General features: G+C 40.4%; 1 protein-coding gene across 1 annotated transcript in view; it reads left to right on the plus strand.

Annotated features, from left to right (window-relative positions):
- Positions 1 to 23,639, plus strand: part of EPHB2 (EPH receptor B2) — a 402,338-nt gene that overhangs the window by 332,285 nt on the left and 46,414 nt on the right. The window contains exon 6 of the mRNA XM_053690188.1: positions 15,441 to 15,565. Coding sequence (XP_053546163.1) covers positions 15,441 to 15,565 — 125 coding nt within the window. The remainder of the gene's footprint in view (positions 1 to 15,440; positions 15,566 to 23,639) is intronic.

The raw sequence follows: 23,639 nt of genomic DNA on the forward strand, positions 1-23,639 counted from the left end.
ATCACTGCTTGTTGTGTCACAAAAACAGTCAAATGGGATGTATCCCTGGAGTGCAAGTTTGTATTTATTGTGATGAGGTGGGATTTTATATCTAGTGTAAACAGGAGAAGCGTTTAAAGTGTCATCTAGAAATATGCACATCATACACGGGCACAATATACTGGCTATGGAGACAGAATGGTTGTGAGATACTTAAATAATGAAATGTAAAATCTCAACACTATAGCATGCGTGCTTACCAGACTAAACACTATAGCGTGCATGCTCACCTGACAATACTATAGTATGCATGCTTACCGGACTAAACATTGTAGCGTGCATGCTCAGCTGACTTAATACTATGCATGCTTACCTGACTAAACACTATAACGTGCATGCTCACCTGACTTAATAATATAGTATACATGCTTACCTGACTAAACACTATAGCGTGCATGCTCACCTGACTTAATACTGTAGTATGCATGCATACCTGACTAAACACTATAGCGTGCATGCTCACCTGACAATACTATAGTATGCATGCTTACCGGACTAAACATTGTAGCGTGCATGCTCAGCTGACTTAATACAATGCATGCTTACCTGACCAAACACTATAGCGTGCATGCTTACCTGACTAAACACTCTCTAGCGTGCATACTTGCCTGACTAAACACTATAGCATGCATGCTCACCTGAGTTAATACTGTAGTATGCATGCATACCTGACTAAACACTATAGCGTGCATGCTCACCTGACAATACTATAGTATGCATGCTTACCGGACTAAACATTGTAGCGTGCATGCTCAGCTGACTTAATACTATGCATGCTTACCTAACTAAACACTATAACGTGCATGCTCACCTGACTTAATAATATAGTATACATGCTTACCTGACTAAACACTATAGCGTGCATGCTCACCTGACTTAATACTGTAGTATGCATGCATACCTGACTAAACACTATAGCGTGCATGCTCACCTGACAATACTATAGTATGCATGCTTACCGGACTAAACATTGTAGCGTGCATGCTCAGCTGACTTAATACAATGCATGCTTACCTGACCAAACACTATAGCGTGCATGCTTACCTGACTAAACACTCTCTAGCGTGCATACTTGCCTGACTAAACACTATAGCATGCATGCTCACCTGAGTTAATACTATAGTATGCATGCTTACCTGACTAAATGCTATAGCATACATGCTCACCTGATTTAATACTATAGTATGCATGTTTACCTGACTAAACACTATAGCGTGCATGCTCACCTGACTTAATAGTATAGTATGCATGCTTACCTGACTAAACGCTATAGCATACATGCTCACCTGATTTAATACTATAGTATGCATGTTTACCTGACTAAACACTATAGCGTGCATGCTCACCTGACTTAATAGTATAGCATGCATGCTTACCTGACTAAACACTATAGCATGCATGCTCACCTGACTAAATGCTATAGCGTGCATGCTCACCTGACTTAAAACTCTAGCATGCATGCTTACCTGACTAAACACTATAGCATGCATGCTTGCATGACTAAACACTACAGCGTGCATGCTCACCTGACTAAACACTATAGCGTGCATGCTCACCTGACTAAACACTATAGCATGCATGCTCACCTGACTTAATAAACACTATAGCAGGCATGCTCATCTGACTAAACACTATAGCATGTATGCTTACCTGACTAAACACTATAGCATGCATGCTCACCCGACTTAGTAAACACTATAGCATGCATGCTCACCTGACTTAATACTATAGCATACACTATATCATACATGCTCACCTGACTAAACACTATAGCGTGCATGCTTACCTGACTAAACACTATAGCATACATGCTCACCTGACTAAACACTATAGCATACATGCTCACCTGACTAAACACTATAACGTGCATGCTCACCTGACTTAATAATATAGTATACATGCTTACCTGACTAAACACTATAGCGTGCATGCTCACCTGACTTAATACTGTAGTATGCATGCATACCTGACTAAACACTATAGCGTGCATGCTCACCTGACAATACTATAGTATGCATGCTTACCGGACTAAACATTGTAGCGTGCATGCTCAGCTGACTTAATACAATGCATGCTTACCTGACCAAACACTATAGCGTGCATGCTTACCTGACTAAACACTCTCTAGCGTGCATATTTGCCTGACTAAACACTATAGCATGCATGCTCACCTGAGTTAATACTATAGTATGCATGCTTACCTGACTAAATGCTATAGCATACATGCTCACCTGATTTAATACTATAGTATGCATGTTTACCTGACTAAACACTATAGCGTGCATGCTCACCTGACTTAATAGTATAGTATGCATGCTTACCTGACTAAACGCTATAACATACATGCTCACCTGATTTAATACTATAGTATGCATGTTTACCTGACTAAACACTATAGCGTGCATGCTCACCTGACTTAATAGTATAGCATGCATGCTTACCTGACTAAACACTATAGCATGCATGCTCACCTGACTAAATGCTATAGCGTGCATGCTCACCTGACTTAAAACTCTAGCATGCATGCTTACCTGACTAAACACTATAGCATGCATGCTCACCTGACTAAACACTACAGCGTGCATGCTCACCTGACTAAACACTATAGCGTGCATGCTCACCTGACTAAACACTATAGCATGCATGCTCACCTGACTTAATAAACACTATAGCAGGCATGCTCATCTGACTAAACACTATAGCATGTATGCTTACCTGACTAAACACTATAGCATGCATGCTCACCCGACTTAGTAAACACTATAGCATGCATGCTCACCTGACTTAATACTATAGCATACACTATATCATACATGCTCACCTGACTAAACACTATAGCGTGCATGCTTACCTGACTAAACACTATAGCATACATGCTCACCTGATTTAATACTATAGTATGCATGTTTACCTGACTAAACACTATAGCGTGCATGCTCACCTGACTTAATAGTATAGCGTACATGCTTAATTGACTAAACACTATAGCGTGCATGTTTACCTGACTAAACACTATAGCATGCATGCTCACCTGACTAAATGCTATAGCGTGCATGCTCACCTGACTTAAAACTCTAGCATGCATGCTTACCTGACTAAACACTATAGCATGCATGCTTACCTGACTAAACACTATAGCATGCATGCTTGCCTGACTAAACACTACAGCGTGCATGCTCACCTGACTAAACACTATAGCGTGCATGCTCACCTGACTAAACACTATAGCATGCATGCTCACCTGACTTAATAAACACTATAGCAGGCATGCTCATCTGACTAAACACTATAGCATGTATGCTTACCTGACTAAACACTATAGCATGCATGCTCACCCGACTTAGTAAACACTATAGCATGCATGCTCACCTGACTTAATACTATAGCATACACTATATCATACATGCTCACCTGACTAAACACTATAGCGTGCATGCTTACCTGACTAAACACTATAGCATACATGCTCACCTGATTTAATACTATAGTATGCATGTTTACCTGACTAAACACTATAGCGTGCATGCTCACCTGACTTAATAGTATAGCATGCATGCTTACCTGACTAAACACTATAGCATGCATGCTCACCTGACTAAATGCTATAGCGTGCATGCTCACCTGACTTAAAACTCTAGCATGCATGCTTACCTGACTAAACACTATAGCATGCATGCTTGCCTGACTAAACACTACAGCGTGCATGCTCACCTGACTAAACACTATAGCGTGCATGCTCACCTGACTAAACACTATAGCATGCATGCTCACCTGACTTAATAAACACTATAGCAGGCATGCTCATCTGACTAAACACTATAGCATGTATGCTTACCTGACTAAACACTATAGCATGCATGCTCACCCGACTTAGTAAACACTATAGCATGCATGCTCACCTGACTTAATACTATAGCATACACTATATCATACATGCTCACCTGACTAAACACTATAGCGTGCATGCTTACCTGACTAAACACTATAACATACATGCTCACCTGACTAAACACTATAGCGTGCATGCTTACCTGACTAAACACTATACCATACATGCACACCTGATTTAATACTATAGCGTACATGCTTAATTGACTAAACACTATAGCGTGCATGCTTACCTGACTAAACACTATAGCATACATGCTCACCTGACTAAACACTATAGCGTGCATGCTTACCTGACTAAACACTATAGCGTGCATGCTTACCTGACTAAACACTATAGCGTGCATGCTTACCTGACTAAACACTATAGCATACATGCTCACCTGATTTAATACTATAGTATGCATGTTTACCTGACTAAACACTATAGCGTGCATGCTCACCTGACTTAATAGTATAGCGTACATGCTTAATTGACTAAACACTATAGCGTGCATGTTTACCTGACTAAACACTATAGCATGCATGCTCACCTGACTAAATGCTATAGCGTGCATGCTCACCTGACTTAAAACTCTAGCATGCATGCTTACCTGACTAAACACTATAGCATGCATGCTTACCTGACTAAACACTATAGCATGCATGCTTGCCTGACTAAACACTACAGCGTGCATGCTCACCTGACTAAACACTATAGCGTGCATGCTCACCTGACTAAACACTATAGCATGCATGCTCACCTGACTTAATAAACACTATAGCAGGCATGCTCATCTGACTAAACACTATAGCATGTATGCTTACCTGACTAAACACTATAGCATGCATGCTCACCCGACTTAGTAAACACTATAGCATGCATGCTCACCTGACTTAATACTATAGCATACACTATATCATACATGCTCACCTGACTAAACACTATAGCGTGCATGCTTACCTGACTAAACACTATAGCATACATGCTCACCTGATTTAATACTATAGTATGCATGTTTACCTGACTAAACACTATAGCGTGCATGCTCACCTGACTTAATAGTATAGCATGCATGCTTACCTGACTAAACACTATAGCATGCATGCTCACCTGACTAAATGCTATAGCGTGCATGCTCACCTGACTTAAAACTCTAGCATGCATGCTTACCTGACTAAACACTATAACATGCATGCTTGCCTGACTAAACACTACAGCGTGCATGCTCACCTGACTAAACACTATAGTGTGCATGCTCACCTGACTAAACACTATAGCGTGCATGCTCACCTGACTAAACACTATAGCATGCATGCTCACCTGACTTAATAAACACTATAGCAGGCATGCTCATCTGACTAAACACTATAGCATGTATGCTTACCTGACTAAACACTATAGCATGCATGCTCACCCGACTTAGTAAACACTATAGCATGCATGCTCACCTGACTTAATACTATAGCATACACTATATCATACATGCTCACCTGACTAAACACTATAGCGTGCATGCTTACCTGACTAAACACTATAACATACATGCTCACCTGACTAAACACTATAGCGTGCATGCTTACCTGACTAAACACTATACCATACATGCACACCTGATTTAATACTATAGCGTACATGCTTAATTGACTAAACACTATAGCGTGCATGCTTACCTGACTAAACACTATAGCATACATGCTCACCTGACTAAACACTATAGCGTGCATGCTTACCTGACTAAACACTATAGCGTGCATGCTTACCTGACTAAACGCTATAGCGTGCATGCTTACCTGACTAAACACTATAGCACACATGCTCACCTGACTAAACACTATAGCACGCATGCTTACCTGACTAAACACTATAGCGTGCATGCTTACCTGACTAAACACTATAGCGTGCATGCTTACCTGACTAAACACTATAGGGTGCATGCTTACCTGACTAAACACTATAGCGTGCATGCTTACCTGACTAAACACTATAGCGTGCATGCTTACCTGACTAAACACTATAGGGTGCATGCTTACCTGACTAAACACTATAGCATACATGCACACCTGATTTAATACTATAGCGTACATGCTTAATTGACTAAATACATATTGATGAGCTCTCCTAAATGAAAAGCACAACTGGGCTGAAAGACTGCTCCTGGGTGGTAACTCACCATAGAACAATCTACTGAGCTGCTGTTCGTTGCTTCTCTCTTTGTATGCTCCCCTAAATGATATCACAAATATCCTATGCGCCATAACACGATGCGTGAGATAAGGAGACCAATAATAAAATTCCAGAGATTAGCGCAGAGGAGACAGTGGTGCAAAAGTACAATACATATTTTTATATACAATGTATCCTTTAGTGACACAAACAAACACATATATGTAAATGGTTTTATTCCTGCACTATTAACCTATTAATCTGGCTTTATTTGTAGATTCCCTACAGTACAATGTTTTTATTAGCTGCCTGAGATGTCACTTTCCTGTATAATGCTTTAGTGTAACATTGAAGGTTGCATTTTGAGCAGTTAAATGACTTTGCAATACACTTTCATTTATTTTATTTTGTGTAATGTAACTCTGAAGATTGTGGGTGCTTCAGTTCTGAGAGCTGGAAGTGTACACTGCAGACGTATCAAGCCTAACCCTGCTACATATCTGTTCCTGCCTTGTCTATTCCGGAAACAAGTCTAAAGTAGCTCTTGCAAGTGCATGGTGGGAGGAATTTGGCTATTGAAAACAAATGCAGCAAACATAGGGGCCCATTTATCAAGTTCCGGATGGAGCTTGAGGGCCTGTGTTTCTGGCAAGCCTGCAGGTTCGCCAGAAACGCCAGTTATGAAGCAGCTCCATAACCGCAGCTCCATAACCTGTCCGCCTGCTGTCAGACAGACATCACCGCAATTCAACCCGATCGAGTACGATCGGGTTGTTTGACATCCCCCTGCTGGTGCAAAGCTGACACCCAAGAGCTGCTGGTGCAATGCTGAATACGGAGAGCGTATTGCTTTCCGCATTTAGCGAGGTCTGTCGAACCTGATCCGCACTGTCGGATCAGGTCCGACAGACATTTGTTAAATAGGCCCCTTTGTGTCAATCTGTTCTGAAAACTGTCACACTTGGATGATATGGTCATCTATTACAAGATAACAGAAAGTCTTGTGATTACAAGGTGTTTATGTCCCTTTAACTGCAGAGAATGATAAAGACCTTTAGATATCTATGCTATTTGTTTTTAGACTCTTCCTGATGGTTCTATCTCATTCTGGGAGTGAAGTTGCAATTTCATAGTTCAGCTGTAGGGGGGAAGTATACGCCACATAATGGGGGGGGTTTGAATAGATTGGACCGTGGCGCCCAAGGATTTAAAATAATTTTCCGGGTTCTCATTGAGAGTTCCTCATGTTGCTGTCACATGGCCAGAACAAAGACATTTTCTACCCTCATTCCTTGGAAATGACCTGGACTCTGATCAGAGCAGCAAGATGAACTTATTGATAGTGTGTTCTTGAGAGAGTGAGGATAGACTGATCCTAGACAGGCGGCTGAGCTATCCCTGCGGGAGCTGTGACTCGGGCACAGAGTTTGTAGGCTATTCCATCATTCTATGGGTTGTGCATATAGTGTTCTCCTCATTAGCAGGTTTATATTTCTACCCATGTCTTTTGTTCAACATACCAGATATTATGGCTGTTACTGTAAGACTCATTTTCACTTCTTGAAGCCTCCAGGCAGAATAACAAATCTTTTTTGTGGTTTGAATTTTGTGGGCTGACCACGTTGAGAGATTAGGGACTTTAAATGAATAACTTGAGACCACCTAGTCCAGGAGTAGAGTGTAGGTCTGTAAACCCACCAGTCCCTGCTTTATTCAGGTAGAAAACCCTTAATCCAAACTGCTTGGGACCGGAAAGGTTTGGATTTTGGAATATTTGCAGTTTGCTGATGGGATGGTACAAGTGTAAACAATATACAGCTAATACATGCAACAAAAAGGTAGTTTTATATCATTTGTAATACTTTTTGTATTCAATGTAACCCTCAGAAACATAGCACAGTACTGTAATCAGAAACAGCTGTTGTTTTAAATAAATATAGACTGCAATACACAAGCAGAGAAGATTGTGAAATACTGGTGGGGAAAAATAGTCATTTCTGATAAATTTATGTTTTTAAAAAATATTAATTAAAAAGTTAGGATTTCAGAATATGTTTGGATTTTGGAATTCCGGATTTGAGGATTTGTATCACTGTATTTAAAGGGACAGTCAACACCAACATTGTTATATTAATTTACTTTATAACATTTAAACCTCTACAGAGAGCCTTTGCAAAACTGCTAATAGGAAAAGCTATCCCTGTTTTAATTAGAGCTGCAAACCCTCCCTTATTTCCAGGGATCTCCCTTATTTGCCCAAACCCTTTTTACAGTCTCACAGGCTCCGTTGTTTATCCGTAGAACGGTTTTCTCCCTTACTTTTTACAACATGTAATATTGTCCTCTTGTGCACTTACTGTGCTGTATCTGACAGTTTAATGTCTTCACTCCCCCTGTGCCTTCAATGAGAAAGGATTCACGGACGGAAAGTTGTTGAATGTATTAAAGGGACATGAAACCCAAAATATTTCTTTTATGATACAGATAGAGCCGCAGTTTTAAACAACTTTCTAATTTACTTATATTATCAATTTTTCTTCATTCTCTTGGTATCTTTTGTCAAAAAGCAGGGATGTAAGCTTAGGAGCCGGCCCATTTCTGGAGCACTATTTGGCAGCAGTTTTACAAGAATGTGATCCATTTTCAAGAGCACTAGAGGGCAGCACTATTTCCTGGCATGCTACCTAGGTATTTCTTCAACACAGAATATCATAGGAACTAAGTATATTTGATAATAGAAATAAATTGGAAACTTTTTAAAAAAAGTATGCTCTGTCTGAATCACAAAATAAAAATGTTGTGTTTCATATCCCTTTAAGCTACACTGTGTGAATGAAAATGATTTGTATGAAGAATTTTGTTCTATCAAACTGTTAAATTGTAAAATAAAGTTGTTATTTTTTCAGTAACTGCTGTATAATTTGTCGATTTCATATGTAAATTTGTCGTTTCCGTAGTTTCCCGTATCTTCTTTAAAAAAAAGTTAGCAACCCTAATTTCAATATTAGCTTTTGTTGTGCACAGATTATACAAAGCATATGTCCATATGCCTCATGCACCTACTGCACAAACACTGAGCCTTCTCAGTTTGCCAGTGGTGTCGGCAATGACGTCACTTAAAGAGACAATGTAATGTGACATGATGTTGGTTAGGGACGGTCCTGCTCGGGAGCTTTAATCATCTCAGCCAGGACTGGTCTGGGACCAAAATAGTCTCCGGCATTTAACAGCGGAGCAGCCCACATCATTAGACCTCTGTCAGCTAGGTAGTCATAATACACCAGATCTCTCTTCCTTGTGAAGAAACAGAGCAGAAAAAAAGGGCGCCTCCTAGTATAGCCAATTTTTATAAAAGGAATAATGCAAAAGTAAGCATACTCACAATGTGTGAAGGCAGAGATAATGCCTAGGTGAACGTTCTGGGAACTTCACAGTGTCCCAGCTAACTGTGCACTTTGCTGAGGGCTGCTCCTCCCAAACGCAGAAAGGATATCTGTAATCTGGAAATCAAGAGAGAAAACAAGAGGGCGACCCCTAGTGCAAATCAATGTGGAACCAGTGATGAATATCTGTTGCAGCTTGCGAATGGATACTTGATATTTGAAGTTCACCTCTCATCACGACAGTGCTTTTGGGCGGATTTGTGCACTAGGACACCATATTATTCCTAGTATGCTTCATTTGCACTATAGGGTGCAATACTTTCTGTGAGTATCCATTCGCAAGCTGCAACAGATATTCATCACTGGTTCCACATTGATTTGCACTAGGGGTCGCCCTCTTGTTTTCTCTCTTGATTTCCAGATCTCTCTTCCTGCACTGCTCACGCCAGACAGAAAACGTACATTCTGCTTTACAGAACAGGCAGATTGTAACAGCTTTCCTTTTGTTACCCAAGTAAAGATGGTTTATAGCAGCAAGGCCCATATAAGAGCCCAGCTCACCGGCCATTTGCCCTGTATGCTCTATGGCCAGTCTGGGCCCTCAAGCAGAAAATGATTGGTAGCTAAGTGCGACTGCCGGGCATGATTGGCCCGTCAGCTGTGGGCTGCTTAGGAGCTCCACACCTTGCGTCTTTACCTCTGTGTTTAACCCTTTGTTTATTTATATTGGGTCAGTAATTAATTATTGTTGCATTCATATGTCCCTTTAAGTTATTTATGTCAAGTGTAGATGCTCCAGCCACAGTAAATCTATCAGTGAAACTGTCATAGCTTTTACTAGAAGTACTCTTGCAAATACATGTGTTGCTAAAATTGCTTCAATTAAAAATTGAAATGCACTTGTGCTCTCATGAGACTGCAATTACCAGCGCTCACGGCTTCATAGCTTAGTCTGAAAGTTAATAGAAGCAGGAATATGCCCAGATCTCATGAAAAAAGTATAAAATGATACCAACAGTTTGTCTTCAAGGTTACAATCTACAGCACAAAGTGCTTTTATCTACCCCAAATAGACATAAGAGGCCCAGATAGTGGTTAACACAGTGTCTGAGATTAAAGAGAGACCTGATGATCCAAAAACACACCGGCATGGAGAGAAATCTCACCCAAACTTTGGGAGCTATTTTTGAGCCCTATTTTCCAATGCAGGTGTCTCTCTCTCTTTTTACATCCAGAAATCTGCATAGAGAGATAAACAACTCTCGAGAAAACAATTGGCATTTTAAAAAGTCTTTTACAGATTTTGTGGTACTGAAGAGACCTATTAGATCATCTCGCCGGTGCAGAGAGGTTTAGATAATCAGGCCCTTTGATATGGAAATATAAAATGATAAATCGTATATACTGTATATATATATATAAAAAAAAGCCAGAAACATAAGACCGCTGCTCTTTAACTTCTCCACCTTTTAGGTGGTGAACTGAAACCATCCCGATCTGATCGGGATGATTGACGGCCCCTGCTAGCGGCCGAATGGCCACCAGTGAGCAGAGGGCGGCATTGCACAAGCATTTCACCAGAAATGCTTGTGCAATGATAAATGCAGACAGCGTATGCTGTCGGCATTTAGCGAGGTTGAGCGGACATGATTCAGTATAGCGAATCTTGTCTGCTTGACCATTAATAAATCGACCTCGTGAACTCTTGTTCATAATTACCCACAGCAGAGAAGGTAAACTAAGTTACAACATGGCAGCTCCCATTGTTTTATAATAGACACTAAAACTTTACACTCATTTTGTCACTAATTAAACAGGTAATGAAACTTTCTACATAATATTCTCAGACTAATCTTTTCTTTGAATGCTTCCTTCTATCTAGTATTTATTTAGTGTTTAATGTCCCTTTAAGGACAGTCACGTGTTTGTCGATATCATAGCTGGATTTTTTTTTACTTTTAAGCCCTCTATGTTAATGGTTTATTAAACTCATAAATATCACACATGTTTAAGAGCTCTCTTTCAGCTTGTTCAAAAATATGTTTTAGCTTAAAAACGGATAGTATAAAGTTGTTTATTTGGATATTGAAACTGAAAGTGCCCCACAGGTATTGGGGTAAAACCTCACTGTCATAACTCCCGGAGCATCGTCGATCTAAAGGACACGCCCCACAATCAGATTTTTTTTCCAAGCAGAGAAACATCTATTTTTAAAACATGTATAACCCATGTAATTGTTCTCTTTTATAGGTAACATGAAAAATAGGTTTATGTTCCTTTAAATTAATTTATTTAAATTTGAATGCTGCAAATGTTGATTGTTCATTTCAAGCCTAGACCCCCCCTTACAGATTTGCAGCTAAGTGGCCCCAACAGTTTTAAGAGAAAAAAGTAACAATTTCTCAAGGAAAGAGCTATATTATCTTTGGTGAAATCTACTGTGACTTTAGTTAAAAGAGACAGACTTTAAAGTACCCAGATCAAATCAGAACAACACGAGATAACTTCAAGGAGCTGTTTTGTTTGGTCTTGCACAGTTTGCTGGAACCTGAAGAATTCATAACATCATTTTCACACATCAGCCTATCTAGATCACCATCTGATGTCTATACCCATTAATACATAGGTTGTATGACATTGTGTCAGCGACAGTAAAGCTTTCATAATTCAGATTCAGTATTACATTAAAAAAAATCTTTCAAATGTACTTCTGTTATCTAATTAGTTTTCTTCTCTTGGTATCTTTTTTTGAGAATACCTAGGTAGGCTCAGGATCTGCTGATCGGTATATGCCTTTTGGCACTGACTCAGCAGATGTGTTCAGCTAGCTCCCAGTAGTGTGTTGCCGTACCTGAGCATCCCTAAATTTAATTTTCAACAAAAGATACCAAGATAACAAAGCAAATTAGATAAAAGAAATATATTGGAAAGTTGTTTAAAATGAAATGCTTTGCATGAGTCATAAACATTTTGGGTGTTATGCCCCTTTAAGACTTTATAATGATTATTATTATAATTTTGTAGTGAGCGTAGTAGATATATGAAGTAGATATCAGCAGAGATGGTGGATTGAAATACAAAGAGAGATTTCAGACATGTGAACGTTCTGATGAACTTACATTAAAATGCGGAAACAACTTGGGACAGTAAACAAATTGCAATTATCAGTCTAAACATTTTTAAAACAAATTAACATCTTGTTTGCTGCAATTGTTTTTCAGTAGATAAGCTCCGCCCACCACTTGCCTCATTAGGAGGAACCAATCGGGGCTTGAGTGTGCAGCTGGCAAGGCTGGCTCCGGTCACAGTGTTAGTACAAAGTTTGCAGTTCTTATGCAATAGGATCCACCAAAGATAGTGAGCCTGGGAATTATTTAATGTATGCGGAGAAATCACAATGTTAGGAGCCAGAAGTAGAATTTTTTAAAGGATGGTCCCCTGGCTGTCTGGAAGACTGGATGGGCCTCCTGGTATTTATCTGTCCATCAAATCTGTATCTTTGTGAAAAAACACAACATTCCAGGAATATTACAGAAACCGTCACACCTCAAATTAATCACCCACACACAAAGCACTTAGCAGAGTGACAGCACTGCACATATAGAGATTATAGAAAGTACATAAAGATCCGTCATATGGTCGCCGCATATTCACAGCCACAGACGTTCACAGCTCTGCTGCTGGTCACCCTAGGTTTTCTGCTTACACTTTATTTGACTCCCTGTCTGCGCCGTCTATATGATAGTGTGACCCTTAGGCAAGGGGTCAAACGTGGCACAAGTACCCACAATGACATGTAATACAATAGCTACAATTGTAGTGTTAATAACTAATTATCTTATGATTCCCTGCTGTGTATCAATACTTTAACTTAAACTGTTGCTACATATTATGGAGTTAAAGGGACACTGAACCCAATTTTTTTCTTTTGTGATTCCGATAGAGCATAACATTTTAAGCAACTTTCTTATTTGCTCCTATTATCAAATTTTCTTCATTCTCTTGGTATCTTTATTTGAAATGCAAGAATCTAAGTTTAGATGCGGGCCCATTTTTGGTGAACAACCTGGGTTGTTCTTGCTGATTAGTGGATAAATTCATCCACCAATAAAAAAGTGCTGTACAGAGTTCTGTACCAAAAAAATGCTTAGATGACTTCTTTTTCAAATAAAGATAGCAAGAGAACAAAGAAAAATTGAGGAGTAATAGGAGTAAATTAGAAAGTTGCTTAAAATTGCATGCTCTATCTGAATCACAAAAGAAAAAAATTGGGTTCAGTGTCCCTTTAAGGAAAACAATAGTTTTAGTGTTTAAGGTCCCTTTAAGTATTAAAGGGACACCAAACACTCTGAGATGGTAATAAAAAATGATAAATCATATGTATTATGCAATATACTTTGATTATTTATTTTGTCCCCTTTTCCTGTAATTCCAATCTGAAATAGTGAGCTCTTCAGTTCCTGTTAGAAATGGAAGTGCAGGACACTGTTATACTCTACACAGCCATTGGATACACACTCTAGTGACCTATTTATAACTGTCTCTAATTGGCCACAGCAGAGAAGGTAACCTAAGTTACAACATGGCAGCTCCCATTGTTTTATAGACACTAAAACTTTACACTTATTTTGTCAATATTTAAACAGCTAATGAAACTTTAAAAACTACATCTACATGTTATACTCAGACTAATCTTTTGTTTGAATGCATCATTCCATCTAGCATTTATTTAGTGTTTAATGTACCATGGGCACTCACTGTTTATACAGACAGCTGGGTGCACACTCTCCCCTGTCCTAGGTTGGTCTCAGGATAAAGAAGGTCATTTTTAGGTTCAGGTCATTCTCAGTTTTCTGTGTCTTTTGTATGAAATGATGCATTAACATAATGTGTCCTGAGTTAGCTCCTGTTCTATTTCCCTGCAATGTAATTATGTCTAATTGTATTATTAATCAGTTGTGATGTTTGTTCTGTTTAGCCTGACCTTACGCTCTGGGCACAGTTAGCTGTAACCTGCTACTAAAAGCAAGAGAATGAATATGCACTTCCTTATTCTTACATTAGGTACATGACATAGCTCACCTGATTCATGTTTCTTGTAATGAATAAAATGTCTGATACTGTAATCAGAGTATTGTTTATATTTCTGATACTAGTGATCTCCGTGTGATGTTAATAGGTCACAGGAAGCGTTTTTATTCTTCTTGTTAGTTTGTGCTATATCTTGATTTGGGCTAAAGTAAAAGGGATATGAAACCCAATTTTTTTAATTTCATGATTCGGACAGAGCAGCAATTTTAGGCAACTATCTAATTTACTCCTATTATCAAAATGTACTCGTTCTCTTGGTATCTGTATTTGAAAAAGCAGGAATGTAAGCTTAGGAGCTAGCCCATTTGAACAAAAACTGGGACGGCTCCTAAGCTGCACATTCCTGCTTTTAAAATAAAGATAGCAAGAGAACGAAGAAAATTGATAATAGAAGTAAATGAGAAAGTTGATTAAAATTGCTCTATCTGAATCATGAAAGTTTACTTTTGCCTAGACTATCCCTTTAAGTGCTACTTCTATTTAAAGAGTGTATATAATTTAAAGGAAAGTAAGTCACCACTGTCCTAAAGCGTGGTGTTTGTAATGATTAATCATGAAACAAGTTATAACTGTCACCTTCGCTGGTGCAGAAGGGAAGTATAGATTTGCTGAAAGAGGATTTAACTGCTGTACAATACAGCAAGATACAATGTGCCGGTCAGCAGGGGTCAGGGATCCAGGCGCTGTGCCACTAGACCCATAAAGCAGTGTCAGAGCTAGAGATCTGCTAGTTGGGCACAAACAGTCCTGACAGTATACGTCTGCATCTTTTGTCCACTCTTACCTCGTACAAAGCTGTATCTCCCCTTGTGTTGTGTAGATGTGTTATAGACCCTTCTTTATAGCATCAGCTATTTAACGCACTCTCTCAACACCTTTTTTTTCTTTTTTAGCACCTTCATCTGTCTCTATCATGCACCAAGTCAGCCGCACAGTCGACAGCATCACCCTGTCCTGGTCCCAGCCAGACCAGCCCAACGGAGTCATTCTAGACTACGAACTTATGTTTTATGAGAAGGTAAGTGACCGGTCTGTCCTGTGCATTAGAGCTGGGGGTTCATTGTTACCAGCCTGCACGTGTGACGTTGTGACATCTAGAAAAGAAAAGGGGGGTCTATCAGTCCAGCCTACACGTGTGACGTTGTGACATCTAGAAAAGAAAAGGGGGTCTATCAGTCCAGCCTGCACGTGTGACGTTGTGACATCTAGAAAAGAAAAGGGGGGTCTATCAGTCCAGCCTACACGTGTGACGTTGTGACATCTAGAAAAGAAAAGGGGGTCTGTCAGTTACACCCCCTATTCTGACTTGTCCGGTCCTTTGCATAACAGTTTTACAGCAAGAAGATATTTAAAGCGACATCAAATTCACAATTTGTATTTCATGATTCAGATAGAGCATATCATTTTAAACAACTTTCCAATTTACTTCTATCATCAATTTTGCTTCATTCTTGTGATATCTTTTATTAAAGGAGCAGCACTGCACCACTGGGAGCTAGCTGAACACATTGTTAAGCCAAAGGCTAGAGGCATATATGTTAAAACACCAATTGGCAGCTTGCTCCCAGCCCCTGAGCCTACCTAGGTATGCTTTTCAACAAAGGATACCAAAGGAATGAAGCCAATTGGAAGTAAATTGGAAAGTTGTAAAAATTCTATATTCATGAAAGAAAATGTTTTAGTTTCATGTCCCTTTAAAGCAAAAAAACAATAAAGAATATCTGGTGGCTGCTGCATAGTGCTGAGAATTCCAATAAATAACGTATTTCCAACTTGTGATAGTTAAAAAATGCTTTAAAGGGACAGTAAAGTCAGAATTAGACATTCGTGATTTAAACAGAGCACACCATTTTAAACAACTTACCAATTTACTTCTATTATTTTATTTGCTTCATTCTCTTGTTATCCTTTGCTTCTCTTGTTATCCTTTGCTGAAAGGTTTATTTAGGTAAGCTCAGGAGGAGTAAAGAACCTAGGTTCTAGCTGCTGATTGGTGGCTGCATATATATATATATATATACCGATTGCCCTTGGCTCACCCATGTGTTCAGTCAGCAACCAGCAGTGCATTGCTGCTCATTCAAAAAATGATTCCAAGAGAATGAAGCAAGTTTGATAATAGAAGTAAACTGGAAAGTTGTTTAAAATTGTACGTTCTACCTAAGTCATGAAAGAAAATGCTTGGGTCTCATGTCCCTTTAAGAAACTTGCCAGTAACGTTGTGACCATCCGAGCCTCTGCTCACAAGGTGATCACTGTGGTTATAAATTGTTCCATCAAATGACCGTACTGCCGTATTCGAGTACAACTGTGCTAGTTATGACCGTACTGCCGTATTCGAGTACAACTGTGCTAGTTAATAAATATAGAAGAAGGTTTGCACTCATTTCTGCTACTGCATTTCTCACCGATTGCTTCTTTTATTAGACATAGAGCGATTGGAATCATTAAATGGTGAAATTGTTTTTTGTTCATTGCAGTAAATCGTTTTTGGAATTTTTAAGATCTTCTAAATCACATAGATAAGCAGAAGCTACATAGAGAAACATCTTCTCTTGTGACTCCGAACTCACTGAGATTTCTTCACGGAGCTGCTTCTGATCATTGTAGTTTTATTAAAAAATAGATTTGTTTTTCTAAATGGAAACAAATCTGTTATGGGTAAAAAATACCTTGTATGGAGCCAAAGTGCTTTAACAGCTAAAAGCTAATGGAGTATTAGATTAGTGAAGGTTTTTAATTAAAAAAAAAAAAGAGCTTGAAAATTAAAATATATAGAAATATTTTTAATGGGGTTGACACATTTATTTTATTATTTCTTTGTACCCATCCAGTCTGCTTGTTTTTATTTTTAACTTGACAATAATTTAACTGAACTCCCTTGCTGCTTTAACCTCTGGCACGTCACTAATAATTTCACTTTCTAATGTAACTGCATAACCTCCTTGCTGGGTTTTTTCTTCCTTGATCTATATTTCTGTCCTGTTTGTTACAGAATTACTGACATGACACTGCTGTATGTGCACTCATGCTCACAATCCACACTGATCTACAGACCCACTAACACAACTCAGCATACGTTGGATGTCTCTGAGTGGAATGAAACAAAACCTCTTTTGCTTCAAAGTAAAAATTGTTGGCATCTGCTTTGTTTTGACCAACTGAGGGCAAGCAGAACGTGTTAATGCACGCTCCTCTGATACCACAAAACCAACGCACTATAATCAAGCACCACATGTTCCCGGCTTTGCCCTATTCTGTGTGTGAGGGGCCCCTGGGGCAGGATTTCATGGGCTCACAATGTTTTGCAGTCTGTACCGGTTGCCCTGGCAGCAGGTGTCAGGAAAAACCACCTGAGTGCTCGTAACTGTCACAGTGATGTTAAGATGTAGGAGTCAGTAAGTCTAATGCAATCAGTGGTGTCCGTCCTGCCTGTAAACTGGCAGTGACAGCGAGAGTGTGGCCTATGATCAGCGCCTTCACTTGTGAAAGTCAAAACAAGGTCACCACCTCCAAACCGAGTTTTATATCTCTCTAGGGGGAAATAATTTGCTCTAAGGCAATATTCTTCTAACACGTTGTGCTTTGTACCTTCCTGATATTATGCTTTCTGTATATACTGGTGATGCTTGATGCCAAATTATGCATCAAAACTCTGCATTGTGCATCCTAACAGTTACACGCAAGCAAAAAGGAGTTTATCACGTCAGTTTTACAGCTGGTATTACTAGTTAAAAATGAACCGGTGGCGTATTTAGGTTTTGTGCTGCCCTAGGCACTCAAAATTCTGCTTCCTCCCCAAAAAAAAAGGTTTTAGGCATTCTTTGTCCATAATATGTTTTGGTCAGGGAGTAATGTGAATTTTTTTTATGGTATTTCCAAAATAAATTTTCACACACACACAGTCACATACACACAGAGAGGTATACAGATAAACACACGTGTGTGCACATACACATCTATATATTGGTATATATATATATATGTAATAGCAGACAGCACTCACTGGTCTAAAGAAATAGCAATAGTAGCTTTTATTTAGGTGACGTTTCGGGGACAGCTCCCCTTCATCAGAACGTCGAGCTGTCCCGGAAACGTCACGTAAATAAAAGCTACTATTGCTATTTCTTTAGACCAGTGAGTGCTGTCTGCTATTACATATACCTCCTACCTGTATTCAGCACCCTGGCACCAGGACACCTGTTAGTGCGAGTGCACCAGCCTCTGTGAATATATATATAGATTTATTGAAACAATACTTCCCCAAACACAATTCTAAGTGTTGAAAGCCAAAATAACTAAAGGCAATAGCTAGCAGAATAAAAGAAAGGTTCAGAGCTACCTCTAAACTGTATGCTCCACAGACAGTCTCTTATGCCCCCTATAATGTAAGCTCTTTAGGAAAAATCTCCCTTATATACCTGTATAATACTTCTCAAAATAACTGTAAGCTTCTCACAAGTATAGCCACAAAAAACATGCTGCCCCCTCCCAATCAGCTGCCCTAGGCCTGTGCCTTGTTTGCCTAGGCCAAAATACGCCCCTGAAGTGAACGCATGAGCGCAGTCGCGGTATACGCTAGAATGGTTAACTGTTTCTCGAAAACAAAAAAGTATCACAAAACACATAAAAAATACATTACAAAGTACAGTTACACATAATAACACTATATCTAATCAAATTCTTCTTTTTTTTTTTAAATTGCAAAAAAAAAGTTATAAGGGCTTAGGTGTTAGGAAAAAATAGATATTCCTATATATCTGTATATTATTATTATCGGTTATTTGTAGAGCGCCAACAGATTCCTCAGCGCTTATCTATACTTATATACAATCGTGTGTGTATGTATGACATTAAAATGTGAAATTTATATTTTCATGTCACACTTGAGAATATGCAATCGGGTTAGCGTGCAAATAGGGCGTTATGTTTTTGTTCCATTTACTTCTATGGGGGAATGAATACTTTCACACACGATATTCTAACTTCAGCTTTTTGCGCGCATCGGGTTAGCATGCAAACAAAAACTTTTTATATTCAACTTGTAATACAAGCCCTACCTGAAACGCGCAAAAAGCTTACTTCTAGCGGAGTTAGTGTGCAAACAGGAGCATTAATTATTGTTCCACTTGTAATCTGACCCTAAGGGGCTGATTTATTATATGGCGGGCGGACATGATTTGCATGTAGCATACGCTGTCAGCATTTATCAGTGCACAAGCATTTCTTGTGAAATGCTTGTGCAATGCCGCCCCCTGCACATTCGCGGCCGCTAGCAGGGGGTGCCAACACCCATCGTGCATACAACATAGCATATTCGCATTATAAAATATGAAATATTTACAGTAAATACATAGTTAAAATCTTTATTAAATATGAATATTGCATAAACATGTTTTATCATGTTTTTATCTGCTTAATGACAAAGGGCTATAGTGCACTTATATATGTGTGTGTATATGTGTACACATATATTAATGTTTTTCTTCTTAAACAGGATGAGTCCACAGCTGCATTCATTACTTTTGGGAAAATTAAATACAGAACCTGGCCACCAGGAGGAGGCAGACACCTCAGCCAAAGGCTTAAATACCTCTCCCACTTCCCTCATCCCCCAGTCATTCTTTGCCTTTCGTCACAGGAGGTTGGCAGAGAAGTGTCAGAAGTTTGAGATAGTCTCTTATGGAGGGTAGTACTCTTCGCTATGGGTCTGGAGTTTTAAGTAATCCCACCAGCCTCTCAGTGAGAGCATGGATGAAAGTTAGAGTTCGGAGATGCAGGGAGAGTTTTCCTGCAAAACCATCCCGACTCATATTAACAGCTCCTTGGTAATCAACGTTGACGAGTTTCGCTGCCTACCTTTATTCACTCAAGTCTATGTCAGAAGCGAGGCTACTATCTGTCAACCTTTTATCTTAATAAGGAATCATGGGTTAATATCTCCTGAGGGGGGTTATTGAACAGGGGGGACTTTAATCATGTTTGTTATATGGTTCTATCTGCTAATGTGTAACAATACCTAGGCTCACGGCTTTTACGGAACATAACGGCCTTATCTTAATGACGCAATCTCTCAATATTGCGCACCCTTTTTGTGACTGGCACGGTGCACGTTGTGACGGGTGCAGTTACGTTTGTTTCTCACTTCCGTATGCTGAATGTGTGGGACAGAGAGAGTCTAGCTCGTGGGTTGTCTGGTTCACAGGAGGAGGTAAGTGCCCCAGCCATTGGGGCTGTAAACAGGGTGCCAGTTGTTTTTTGTCATTTTTGTAATCCCAAGATTATAGAGGATTCTGATATTTTAGACAGGTATGTCTCCGATACGGAGAATGCGTCTTGTGATGAATATGAAATGGCCCGGGTAATCAATGCCCATCAGTTATGTTCCGATTGCCATTCTAGAGCACTCTCTTCTCCCGAATCAGGGAGCTTAGAGTGACTTGAACCATCCGTCTCCGAGGTTTCCATGTCACGTGAGGCGCTTGCCCCAGACCCTTTCTCGGCAACGCAAGCAGGTGTCCCTATGGCCTTTACTCCCTCTCCGAAGGGTGGCATGTTTCCTCCAGAGTTTACGGCACGGTACTGCATGGCCATTTCTATGGCACTGTCTCATTTATATCTCCCAAGTTAAATATTTCTAAAATACTGTCCATGTTCTGTTAACCAGGGCCCGTCGGGCGTGGGTTCACCTGATTCAATTTGGCCATCTGGGGAAGCGTTGGCCACTGAGGCTTCAGGGGCCCCAACCTCAGGGTCGGGGTCTTTCGTTGATCCGACAAGAAATTATTTTGCCTTTCGTTATAGGCTGTCACGTCTTTGTGTTCTTTTAAGGCACGTTTTGGCGATGTTAGAGGATCCCAGTCCTAGTGGGCAGAGGGATCCGATGCCTTAGATGCTGGATGGCAAATTGGATGCATCGTTTGGGGATGAAGCCAATCTCCTTACCATCTCCGTTTAATTTTTCTTTATGTTTTGGTTCCAGTTCTGAGCTTGGGTGAATGGGGCCTCTGATCGGCTGGTCCCGTTGGCGTTCTCATTCACCTTGGGCTTTCACCCGAGGGGTGCTGCCTTTCTTTTATTTTTGATCCGGATGGATGTGTTTATTTTATTTTTCTTAAGCTTATGCCTGTTTTCCGTTTTTGAAAACTTTCTTCTCTGGAACCGATACTTACGATTTTGTGGTCGTGTTGGCACTTTCACAGGTGTTGCGCACTTTTTGAATAATAGAATTATGTTTTCTAGTTCATTTATCGATCCTTCTGGTCGAATTTTCTTAGACCTTGGACAGTTCTGGAGTGTCCTTATACCAGGCAGGTACTGGTTGGACGCTTTTCTGGTGTTACCTGGGTTCATGTCACTCTCATGGTGCTGATTTAATCCTGTCGGATTCTGAACGTCACTTGGCCTATGGATATGGACTCCAGGCTCAGATCCTATTTCGAAGAGGCCTAGTATGTAGATACAACGCCTCTGAATGGAGGGTTGTGTGTGCGGATCTAAGGTTGGCTTTTTCTGGCTACTCGCCTGGGATACGGATCTGTCTTTTCAGATGTCATCATGGTTCTTTTAGGTCCCTGGGGACTCAGAACCGTAGTTTCCATTCCTTGGAGTTGGGAGATGTGAGTGATCTATGTGGTCTAGCGTTCCCAGTAGTGAACGATTTGCATCTTCACTTGAGGTTCTTCTGGATGCTGACTCCTTAGCCTAATAAACATTTTCTTGCGGTGGTGGAGTCTCCTTCCTTCCCGCCTTGGGTGGGTCATCTGGTCTGGAAGCGCGGGCATGTCCTTCATTTCCTCAGAGTTGCGTTACTCTAAGAGGTGGAATGCAGGGGTTTCCCTGCCTTCTGTGGGGAGCTGCGAGGTTTCCAGCTTTTACCCTGTCAAAGGGGTTTTTGGAAGATCGATCCTGCAGGGATCTCTGGCTGTTGTCTCTACCATATAATACCCTTGGTCTGACCATGGTCTTCGACGTTCAGGGGTTATCTGCGTCCTCGTTGCAAAGCTAGCCTTGGGGCTTCACAGTGAAAAGCCGAGGTCGGTTTCTGACGGTCGCCGGACTGGGGTCAGGTAGTTGACCATTTATCCTCGATGCTCTGTTAGGGTCTTCGTGGAGGGTGCTTATGTCTATCTCTCTGGGATGGCAAGCAAGGTCTGGGACTCACATTCACCTTCGGTGTTGGTTGTTACCTTGCCAGCGTGTACAACACGTGGTTACAGTTGTCTATGAGATTTTTCCTTGAGATTCAGGAGCACTGGGTGCCGAATTCTTAAACTGTTCAGGAGTTTGTTTTTCAGACTCTTGGGTTTGAGGCTGTTGCTAGATCGCCAAGTCTACAGACTTTTGCTGGTGCGCTCTTAATCATAGGAGGAAGCTTATGGTTCCTCAGAAAGTTAGATCTTTCGATCGATTCCGTTTTTCAAGGAATCTGGCCTAGGACCATGCCTCTCCCTGGATTGGGTGTTGACGGTTCGGTCTCACCTTTAGGTGTTTGTGGTCCTGTGTGCCTCTCTGGGGGGGTCGGGGCTCTGTATCTCATGGGAGATGTCTATCTGCCTATGGCCTAGGTTCTAGGTCTCTCTGACGGGTCCCTACTGGTCTTCTGACGCATTTGATGTTCTTTGTAGACTCCAGGTGTCTTTCAACTGGGTTGGCGATATGGCCGAGGAATTTCACCTCTATGGTAGGGTGGTTTCCATTGCTTTAGTCCCTTTCTCTAGAGTGGGGGATGGGTTCTCCTGGTTCGGAGTTACCTTAGTATCTGTGGCTAGCTGTGGGTCCTTTTTTCTTGCCTTGTAAGGTTTTTTTCCCTTCTTGCGTTTTCAGAATCCTGGAAAGGGAGATGTGGAGTAGTAACTGGTTCCACCGTTCCTGCAGCAGGAGGCTGGGAGTTGAACCCTGATGGGTTCCTTTTAAATGTTGGATTCTTATATTTAGATGCTGGGGGTCTGAGCACCCTTTTACCTTGAGAAGCGTTCCTCTTTAAGAAAGACAGCAGTGAAGGGGTCTCATACCCGAACACAAAGTCTTTCCTGACTCACGGTAGCATGCTGTTTTGTAGTGGCGGTCAGAGTTCTGCTCGGGGGCTTTGC

The sequence above is a fragment of the Bombina bombina genome, chromosome 8 (genome assembly GCF_027579735.1).
Source record: "Bombina bombina isolate aBomBom1 chromosome 8, aBomBom1.pri, whole genome shotgun sequence".
Classification (NCBI taxonomy): Eukaryota; Metazoa; Chordata; class Amphibia; order Anura; family Bombinatoridae; genus Bombina; species Bombina bombina.